This window comes from Leishmania donovani, chromosome 21 (assembly GCF_000227135.1).
Source record: "Leishmania donovani BPK282A1 complete genome, chromosome 21".
Taxonomy (NCBI): domain Eukaryota; phylum Euglenozoa; class Kinetoplastea; order Trypanosomatida; family Trypanosomatidae; genus Leishmania; species Leishmania donovani.
Genome location: NC_018248.1, coordinates 150,208 through 160,493, shown reverse-complemented (window position 1 = coordinate 160,493; position 10,286 = coordinate 150,208). Strand labels below are relative to the sequence as shown.

At 62.7% G+C, this 10,286-nt stretch overlaps 4 protein-coding genes across 4 annotated transcripts; all 4 read right to left on the bottom strand.

Moving 5' to 3' along the window:
* Window positions 1-2: 2 nt before the first annotated feature.
* Window positions 3-1,256, bottom strand: LDBPK_210570 (hypothetical protein, conserved; the record flags this gene model as incomplete). The annotated part of the gene is made up of 1 exon (XM_003860526.1): window positions 3-1,256. A coding segment is annotated over one exon (1,254 nt), but the record flags the coding sequence as incomplete, so codon positions are not given.
* A 1,861-nt stretch (window positions 1,257-3,117) lies between these two features.
* On the bottom strand, window positions 3,118-3,762 carry LDBPK_210560 (hypothetical protein, conserved; the record flags this gene model as incomplete). The annotated part of the gene is made up of 1 exon (XM_003860525.1): window positions 3,118-3,762. One exon carries the CDS (start codon window positions 3,760-3,762, stop codon window positions 3,118-3,120), a length of 645 nt encoding a protein of 214 aa, XP_003860573.1.
* A 1,531-nt stretch (window positions 3,763-5,293) lies between these two features.
* On the bottom strand, window positions 5,294-6,655 carry LDBPK_210550 (DnaJ protein, putative; the record flags this gene model as incomplete). Its single annotated transcript, XM_003860524.1, has 1 exon — window positions 5,294-6,655. One exon carries the CDS (start codon window positions 6,653-6,655, stop codon window positions 5,294-5,296), a length of 1,362 nt encoding a protein of 453 aa, XP_003860572.1.
* Window positions 6,656-8,233: 1,578 nt separating this feature from the next.
* LDBPK_210540 (hypothetical protein, conserved) lies at window positions 8,234-9,724 on the bottom strand (the record flags this gene model as incomplete). The annotated part of the gene is made up of 1 exon (XM_003860523.1): window positions 8,234-9,724. The coding sequence occupies one exon, from the start codon at window positions 9,722-9,724 to the stop codon at window positions 8,234-8,236; it is 1,491 nt and encodes a 496-aa protein (XP_003860571.1).
* Window positions 9,725-10,286: the final 562 nt, after the last annotated feature.

The following is a 10,286-nucleotide window of genomic DNA, read 5'->3' as shown; positions in this document are numbered from 1 at the left end:
TGCGGGGGTGGCGCCGGCTTCACAGGCTGCGGCGCTGGCGTGCGAGGCAAATCTGCGGCTGGTGCGGGTACTGCGGCGGGCGCTGCAACGGTCGGCGCGACAGGCCGAGGCTGCTGTTGCGGCGGCGGCGCCATTGCCACGCGCGTACTCGGTGCAGCCACCGTCTCTGCGGGGGGCGCAGCAGGAGCTGCAGGCGCAGAGGTGACCGGCGCGGCAGCAGGCTCTGTCAACACAAATGTGCGCCGCTTCGCCTTCTCCACCACCAACTGCGCGGGCTGGAAGGGCGGCAGCACGACGGGATGACGGAGAAGTTGCAGAACGTGACCGAGGCGCACCACCGCAGCCCCGACCGCGGCCGTAACCGGAAGGAGCGGCAACGCCACCAACGTGGCCTTCTTGCTCCTATCTTGGCTGGGGCCGGCCGTCGAATTCGGATCCTGCGATGTGCTCAGCAGCGGTACTCCGCGATGCAGGCGCGCGGCGAGGACGTTGATGGCGCGCGTCGCTGTCACCAGCAGCTGCGCCGGGAGTCCGGGACGGCACGCGAAGAGAAAGGCTTCGAGCAACTGAAGACTAACTGCGTGCCAGGCTGCTGGCACATTCCAGCGCAGCACCGCCGCGCCGGTTGAATCCCCCGCCGCCGCCGTCCCCGGAAACGTGGAGGCTGTGCTGAAGGCCTCGCTGTACTCCTGCTCGCTGAGGTAGCAGGGCAGCACGCCGCCCTCCACCACCTCCATCGCGTGCCGCAGCGCCATCTGCTGCAAGGTAGCCTGCGGCACATACCCGCCGGCTGCGTAGAGCATGTCCACTAGCGCACGCAGCTTCCGCGCCGTCCTTTCAGTGTGGATGTGCGCCGCCTGCTGGACAGACTCGGCCGACTCTTCTCGCAGCTGCTGGTCCTCGGCAAGTGTCAGCAAGCCGCCCAGGGCTGCGGTGGCCGCGTTCGACGCCATCGCCGAAGGCAGGACGTGTACAACAGCCTCTGCGTACCACGCCGGCACGAGCTGTGGCGCATCCAGCAGTAGCACCCCAGGCTCCCGCAGGAGGCTCTCCAGTAGCTCAGCCAAGACGTGGGCAGCACCGGCGCGGTACGTGGTGCACAGCATCGCCAGTGTTTCCCACGCCTCTGGGGTGGACAGCCACGGCGTCAGCACAGCCAGCGCCACCCGCTTGAGAATCTCTTCCAGCGACGGCAGGAGTTGCAGCCCGTAGGCCGCCACCGCTGCACAGAGGGCTTGATATTGCAAGGCGGACATGGCAGCGAAGACGTCAAGGCGACTGCCCTTGGCTGCAGTGGAGGCGGTCAGCCGCACCTCGCCGCCCGCCGGGTCGTCGCGCGCGCGCTTGAAAGGCGGTGACGTAACCTCCGCCGCAGCGCAGTTCAGTGCGGCCGCCTTTAGCTGCTGCGTGTACACGTGCGCCTCCTGTGCGATGGAGTCGAGCTGTTCCAGTGCCGCATGCAGCACCTCCTCCGCTGTGGCGGTGCGCGTCGATGCGGCGAAGACAGGCCGGAGGCCTCCGTCGGCAGGGGCGGCGCCACCGTCCGTGGCGGCAGCAGAGACAGATGCGCTGCGTGCGTTTTTCTTCTTCGCCATGGTGATGATGGGGACACGTCTATGTCGAGGGAGGAAGACAAGCGGATGCCGCGGAGGGCTGCGGCGGTGGTTCGACCTTGTGGTGTCCCGTAGGAGGTCTCTCTCTCTCCACGCAGACAGCGGGAGACAGAGGGCGGCGTGTGTGTGGTAGCCAGCAGAGGATGGCGAAGTATGGGGAACAGTGAGGGCGAGGGCCGCTTGAAAAGAGAGATTATCATTAACGGGGGGAGGGCGCCGTGCAATGGCGGCGGCGAGGCGTCCCATCCACTATCCTCCCAGAGTAGCACGCACTTGCATTCCCCTCTTTCGCTGTCTACCTGCAGCTGCATTGTCGCCCGCCTACCCAGCACATACAGGTGCACATGTATGCGCGTTTACTTTCTGCTTTGAGGGAGGGGGTGAGGAGGGAGGCCCTCGCACCCGCCCCCCTCCCCCTGTGTGTGTCTGTGTGCACGTCGCGAGGGAGGCTGCACGGGAGCTCGCAAATGATGGACGACACCGGCCAAACCCTCTCACCGCACGTATGCGCCTGTGCTTGCCGCTGCCCGCGCGTGATGTTGTGTTCTCGTCGGAACGCTGATGGGCAACATCGCCTTGACGTGCTTCCCGTTCGACAGCACCGCTGGACTTTACATGGCTGGCAGCAGCTCTGCAGTCGTGTTCATCGGTGGCACTGCATCAGCGGCGGCTCGACGTTGTCGACGCTCGCGTACACGATGCGCCTGCCCATCTTGCCGATGCGCGGTATGGGAAGATAGGTGAGGCCACACCGCAGAAGGAGAGGCCTTGCTGTTCGCCTGAATCGACAGACACGTCCGTTCGTAGAAGGGGGATTCGCTATCGCGATGTAGCAGGGGGCTATCCGGCCCATCAGCATCGCCGTGGCATCGTTCCCTGTGCACAGCGTGGCCGGGTTAACGACGCCGCCCTCGGGGCACAACGTGAACAGGACGGCTACCAAGCGCGTGGAAGGCCCACCCTACTAACCCCGCTTCTCTACAAGGATGATGTCGAACACGCTGGGAAACGCCGCACTCACGAAATCGTGCGCCTTCATCCAGCACAGGATGGAGCGAATAGTAGCCATCCTGCCTCAACCAATCAACCCGCCGACTGATTCCGTGCAGATGCGCGTGCGCGTGCATCGCCTGGAAGAGAGAAGGGGATGTATCGGTGAGCGATGACGTTAAAGGGCGGGAGAAGAAGAGAGGGCAGGCGCAGAGGCAACGCCCACAAACACCGAGAGCCGCAGCACAGATACGACACGCCGCGAGGGGAGGGGAGGTTCAAGAAAGGGTCTGATTCGTGTGCCATGAGGTGCTCGATGAGGAAGGCGAGTCGCCGAGACGCAGGCATGCGTTATGCACACCGCTACGTCCTACAAGCCCCCCTCCTTCTCCTTCTCTTACGGCCTCTCCCCTTCCCGTGCCCGCTTCCGCTCTATACAATTTGGCAAGGGTGATACGATCCGCGGCCGAATGCAAGAAGCGAGAGACATGACGACGATGGGACGCCACCCACGTTATCCGGGCTTGCTCGCTGACATAATCGACTTGACATGCGCCCCCGACACCGCCTTCTCGTAGTGCATCAGCGCTGCACGCAACTCTGCCAACGTCTTGATGCTCTTCTCGCGCTGCACCACCTCCTCCGGCACTGGCTCTGCCGCCTCAACGAAAAAGTCTGTCTTGCAGTACACGAGCCGCTTGCCCATCTTGTCGATGGTGCTCACCACCACCACCTTTTCCTCTTCCCGGAGGTTGCGCATGCAGTGGGTCTGCATGTTGACAGATACGTGCCGGCTGGACGCTGGCAGCAGCCGCTCCATCACATGGAGCGTGTTGCACGAGTCGCAGATGGAAATCGCGAACCCGAAAGTAAGCTCTCGGGGTTTCGGCTGCTGTCGCTGTTGCTGCTCGAGCATGTAGTCACACGCAGCAGCCGAGATCTGTACCGGGAACGCCATCATGGACGCCACCATCTTGTCGGGGTGCCACGCGTCTGGCTCCAGCGCGACTTGCACCTCCTCCAGCTTTAGCCCGATGGCGGCGGCGGTAAGAGAGGTGATGGGGCTGCTTCGAAGCAGCCTGTGGACGCTCTCAACAAACGCCGGGTTGTGCTTCACCACTGGCACCCACAGCGCCTGTCTCGTCAGTATAGAAGCCATGCCGTGGGCGCGTGTGTGGTGAGACGGCGTGCGTGACGTGAGAGGAGGAGAGGACAGCAAAACCAAACGGGCAAGGGACCCTTGCGAATGGCGTGGTGGACGCTGCGCGCAGATGGCAGTCTCGGGCGATGTTGCATGCGTCAAGCAAAACGAGAAGGCAACACCCTCCCGCCCTCTCCCACCTTCTGCACCGACACACACCACACACACACACAAACACACACAAACACAGACACCGAAAGATGCGACGAGTGCGTGCGACAGCGGCACCACCACGACGGCGACAAGGACGATATGCTCGAGCCCCCTTTCCTCAATCGTGCTTGAGTGTGTACGTGTGCGTGTGGGGTTTCTTGTGAGCGACGATGCAGCCCACGTGCAGCAGACCACACCCTGCGCGCACACACCTTGTCTCTGACGACGGGGAGGAAGGGAAGGGGGAGGGGACGCTGACGAAGGGGGAGGCCGAAAGATGAGATGGGCGTACGTGTGTGAGGGGTGTGCGCGGCTAACACACGCCCTCCAAGGCAACGCGTGGGATGGTGCGGCAGAGGCAGTAGAAGAGGGGAGAACAGAGCGAGCGGAAGAAGCCGTGAACGTTGGACTCGGATGCATGACTTTTCGCCTACATGCGTGAATGGTGTCGGCCACGACACAGGCTGTGGACGAGAAGCAGCGAGAGGGGAGAGTGAGAGCCCGAGGAGGCAGCCCTTCCCCTATCCACTCGCTGCTGTCTCGCCCCTTGATGCACGCGTGCCTGTCTCCGAGGCAGCAGCAGCAGCAGCGGAGGAGAAGGGACGACAGCGACAGAGAGACGCCCTACGCAAAGCACATGCACATATGCAGGCGCCCTCCCTGTCCCTTCTCGCCTTCACCTGCACACACACACACACACACACACACACACATCTGTGCCACCCCGCACTCTTCCGCGGGTACGCCCCCCTCCCCCCTCCCCCTCCCCCCTCAACCACCGCTTCCTTCTAGTACGACTATCGGCATCTGTACTCTCGTCCTCCCTGAGACCCACACGCGTGCGCCACGGGCTCGTAGGCGGATGTTGTGTGCGTGTGTGTATATGTGGTCGCAGAGGGATGAAGGGGTGGGGGTGGGGAGTGAGGGGTGGGTGGGAGAGTGCTGAAGCAGTTTTGCCTCTGACCTCCTGCATGCCTGCATGTCTGTCCATCAGCACTGAGGCGGCTGTCTTCTGGTGATTTTGTTACGGAGGGCATTATGGAGAAAAGAAGAAGGCGAGAGAGCATGGATAACGGAACAACGTACGCACACGCACACAGTATTCATAACAGGGAATGAACAGAGCGTGGAGCAGGGGGAGGAAGGGCCCCATGATGCCGCGACTTGTGTGTGTATATCGGGAGGGGAGGAGGGTGCGTAGAGGAGAGCGGGCCCATGACAGAGCGCGTGCGTATATTTGCACACCTACCCTCACACACACACACACACACACACACGAGCACGCACATGCCCATGCGCACCTTGACCCTCGGAGCTTGCGGTCATCTACTCTCTACTACTGCTGTGCGCACTCTACGGTCTGCGTGCTGCCGTTGAAGCCTTGCGGACCTGCGCGGAAGTACTGCTGACCGCCGTACTGCTGCTGCTCGTCGTCATCGTCGTCAGTGACATCCTCGAATTCGTCCTCCTCGGCGTGCGCCTGGCGGCTTCGAGCGGCCCCACGCCCACGGCCGGCGCCGGCAGACCGCGACCCCGCCGCACCACCGCGCTTCCCATTCTTGCCACCCTTGAACTTGCCGGCGGCCTTGTACTCCGTCAGCTCCACCACATGCCCGCCCAGCTTGCCGGGCTTCTCCGGCACGTTCAAGGCCGTCACGATCTTGTCGATCTGTTCCCTCGGCAGCGTCTCTGGCCACTCAACATCGAAGTAGATGAACAGTTTGCCTTTCTGCAGACCGCCGGTGCCCTTTACTGGCATGCCTTCATTGTACACGCTCCACGCACTGTCGCTGTGCACCACCTGGCCGGGCGACGCCTTGATGACAAGCTGGCGGCCGTCGAGATGCTCGATGGGCACCTCGAACCCGCATAGTGCCTCCTGCAGGGTAATGGGGCAGCGCATCATGAGATGGTCGTTTATGCGGTGGAAGACGGGATGCGGGCGCACGCTCAAAAAGATAAGCACGTCGCCAGACAGGCGGATCCCGGGCTCCTGATTGCCCTCGCCAGTGAAGGTGAAGTGGTCCGACTTGGAGGCGCCACGGTCAATGTGCACCTCCAGCACACTCTTCTCGCGCACTGCGCGCTTGCCGCGGCAGCCGGTGCAGAGGTCAGAGGCCGCGACGATTTCGCCCTCGCCACCACAGGCAGGACAGCGCATCTGCACCTGATGATGGAACCCGGGGAAGACCTGCTGGGTGCGCAGCAGCACACCGCGACCGCGGCACTGGGCGCAGGTGATGCGCTTGCCGCTGGGCTTCAGCCCACTGCCCTCACAGGTACCGCAGAGGCGGTCACGCGAAATCATCACTTTCTTCGTGGCGCCGTTGTACAGGTCATCCAGTTTCACCTCGAGCTCGTGGACGATGTCCTTCGGCTTTGGCTCCCCGCGCTCCCGCGCGCCTCCGCCGAAGAACATGGAGAAGATGTCCGTCGCATCATGGAAGCCGCCACCCTCGCCCGCGCCCCTTTCTAGTCCCTCCTTGCCGTACTTGTCGTACACCTGCCGCTTCTCGGGGTCGCTGAGCACTTCGTAGGCGTTGCTCACCTTCTTGAACATGTCCGCTGCGGCCTCATCGCCGGTGTTCTTGTCGGGGTGGTACTTGAGGGCCAGCCGGCGGTAGGACCGCTTGATCTCGTGCTCGTCGGCCTCGACCGACACGTTCAACACCTCGTACAGCTCCGTTTCGCGCACCATCTTTGCCCTTTTACACACAAGCACACACACACACACACACACACACACACAGACAGACGAGGCAGGGCGAGGCGCGGAAAAGCGGAGATGGGCGCTAGATGCTGAAAGTGAGAGGAAGGAGAAGGCGGGTGAGAAAAGAGGAGGCTTTGATGTCTGTGCGAGCGGGCGCGCGACAACTTCTTAGGACGTCACCGGCGATGTTGCTTCGTGCAAACGCCAACAACCAAACGGCAATAGTGAAGATCAAGATTCTGATGATGCGTGTGCCACACCGCGCGCGCTGTGTGCGTCTGTGTGGCTCTCACGGGCTCGCTCGCTCTGTCAGTACACTGAATCCTCCCAAAAGGAGGGTGCGTGCTCGAGAGAGGAGAGCGACGAGCGGCGGCGGCGGCGGGGCGGCTCAGGCAGCCGAGTCGCTTCGCAGGTAAGTGACTGCACACGCGTACACGCAGCTGGAAATAGTAAGATAAAAGAAGTCAGGTACGCATGAGAGAGAGAGAGACGGCAGCAGCGGCAGCGGCGGCGGCAGTGCTGCGATGGAATAGGATGCGACGCACGTATTTAGTCACTGATACGCAAGAAGACGAGCCCACTTGACAGCACAGTGACCGATGGCGAGCACACACACGCACATACCCAAGGAGAGAGATGGAGGAGAGGAGAGGAGAGGAGCGAAAGAATTCTTTTTAAGTGCCCTGATGAGACCTGAAGTTGTTCATGTATGTGTGTGCGTGTGTGAATGTACGTCGACTACCGGTAGGAGGCTCTGCACACACACACACACACACAGATCGATCGATGTGGACATGCATACACGCATGTGTATCCCTACCTTCTCCGGCTCACAGGCAGACAGCTCCGCTTGTTGCTGCTGCTGCTGTCGCGGGGGCGGCGATGTTTCCTTGCTTTCCTGTTCTTTGTGCTTCCTCCTCGTGCAGCGGCGGCAACGCCGTACCACAGAGTGCGCGCGCGTGCGGTGGTGGTGATGACCGTTCTTACGTAAAGCCACCAATCAACGTGGTGACGCGATGAAGGATGGACGGCGTGGTTACGGCGGAGCCCAACGAGATGAGAGGGCTCAAGCAGAGAAGAGAGAATCGGGCAGGCTGCACAGAGAGCAACACGAACCCACCAGCACGGTGGTCGGGTGCGGGGCGAGAGGAGGAGGCGCTTCTCCCCTTCCCGCTGCTACTCTCCTCCGCCTCGTCCGTGTTGCTTCTCTCACGCACCCGCTCGTGCTGCGGTTCATCTCCTGTTCGACCCCACCGCACGTGATGCAACCGTGTCCAGACTGTACGCTCTACGAGAGCATGTCCGCATCGGTACCTCGCACTCGCTATCTTCATCCATGCGATGAGTGGACGCATGCGCGTCGGTCTTGTGCATGAGGAATAGACAGAGCGGCAAACAAAACATCATAGCAGCAACACCAGCAGAAGGGAAGCAGCGACCACAACCCGTGTGCACACGACGAACACACACCATACACCACACACACACACACACACACACACCACACCTTACAAACCGACATCTCTCTGTATGCGTCTTTCCTGGCCGTGTGCGCCATGCTCGCGATCACCGCCCGCCCAGAACTCTTGTGCGCAGGCGGTGCCGTCGACTTTGTGTCAGGGCAGAGGGAGGCGTCGCTGGTGGAAGAGTAGTCTCGCTGCCACGACCACCGCTGCCACCGCTTAGCACGTCCACACCTCCGCCCCCTCCGATAGCGCTGGCGGATGACGCTGCCGTCAGCCAACATCGCTGACTCGCTTCGTCGGCAAACGCCTCACCGAGCCGCACCACGTGCTGCATCAATGCGTCGGTGAAGGACTCAGCGGCCAGCAGACGTGCCTGAAGCTGTGCGTTGTGATCCGCCACGCCATCGACCTGTGGACGGAGAGCACAAACTAGGGACTTGAGGTGTATCAGCAGCGTAGAGTCTGCCAGGGACAAGCGAGATAAGTCCTCCGCGGTGCGCTCCGCGGCGTCGGCGCGGGCCTGGGCGTCGCAGAGACGCAGCGCAAGATCCGCCACCTTCGCCTCGAGAAGCGGCACGAAGGCAGCGTCAAATGGGGAGGTGGGATGGTCAAAACAGTCACTCGCGTCGCAGCAGCCGCCGCTGGAGGGGCTGCCATCCTCTGCGACACCAACGGCGATGACAGCGCTGCTCGCGCCGGAGATGTCTGCCGCTGCCTCCTCCGTCGATGCGTCCGCTGGCGTGGCCGCGAACCCGGCGCAGGCACCAGCGCTGAGGTCCGTAAACAGCTTCTCCCAGTGCACACATCGCGCCTCGCTCTGAGTCAGTGCCTCCCTCAGCGCCTCGTGCTCCTGACGCACTGCGGCAACGTGGCGCAGGCCGCGTACGTACTCTTCACGCGCGGAGTCGAAGTAGCGCTGATACGCGCACACCTCAGCCACCCACTCTGCGTGCTGCGCCTCGAAGGCCTGCACACGTGCGCGGGCCTCATCTCGGTCCAGTTCGACCCCAGAGAGCCGCAGCAGGGCGGCGTCGCGGGAGCGCAATGTGCCCTGCAGCTGAGCCTTCTCGTCTGCCAGCTTCGACACGAGTCGCTGGGCTTCTGTGGCTCTTGCGGTGAGAACCGCATGCTGCGCCTGCGTCTCCGCCACGTGCCGTTGCACGCACTCCACCTGTTCCCGCACACTCTCGTACTGACCGGTGCACCCCGCGTGGGCCTCTTCGACTGCCTGACACCGTCGCTTCCACTCCGTCAGCTGCGACGTCAAGTCGGCGACTTTCTCATCCGCACGTGCTGCCTGATCAAGCAGTTCTTGCAGCGAGGCCGCGTCGCAGCGCTGCTGCAAGAGCCGCTGAGCCGACGCGGCCTTCTCTGCATGCAGCTGCTCCGTCAGCGCACCGAGCTCCCGCTGCAACTGTCGCAGCTTGTCAGCTGTCGTCGTCACCGTGGCAGCGCTGGTGCTCGCGCTCAGCGCGGACGGCACTGCCACGGCGTCCACCCCCACATGGGTGTCGTTCGCCAGACGTTGCTGATGCTGGTGCTGAAGCACAAGCTCCCTCAAGGCGCTCAGGTCGACGGCCAGTTGGTCCATCGTTTACGCTCACACAGGGAGTGAGGTGGAGGCTGTGATGGCACGGCGTGGGCGAGAGCCGGATGAGGGAGCAGAGAGCAGCGCCGTAAGTTCCGTTTTCAGCGTGTGCGTGTGTGTGTGTATGGCTGTCTATGCATGACTGCGGCAGAGAGCGGGAGGGAAAGAGGGAGGAGGCTTGACAGGCGCGTGAGAACGAGAGGACACAGACAATGCCAAGAGGGCAGGGTCCGCTGGGCCACGGAGCACTTGCACGAAGGGGACTTCGCGGGGTGTCCTTGTGCGAACCGGTGGGCTGGGCGGAAGCAAGCGACTCGTGAGCACGCACATGGTCCACCCCTTCCCCTCCTCTCTCTCGTCTTGCGCGTGCGCGGCTGTGGCTACAGTGACGGCGAGGCAAGGGCGGGTGAGTAGGCGGAATGAGACGCACACACACACGCACAGACACACAGGTACAGATACAAACTTGGCCAAAGGACGGGTCTGCGAGGTGCGTGTCGGTTGAGTGGACGGGGAAGAGGTACGAGCGTGAGTCTCCGCACAAAGCGACCGGAGGAGAAGACAG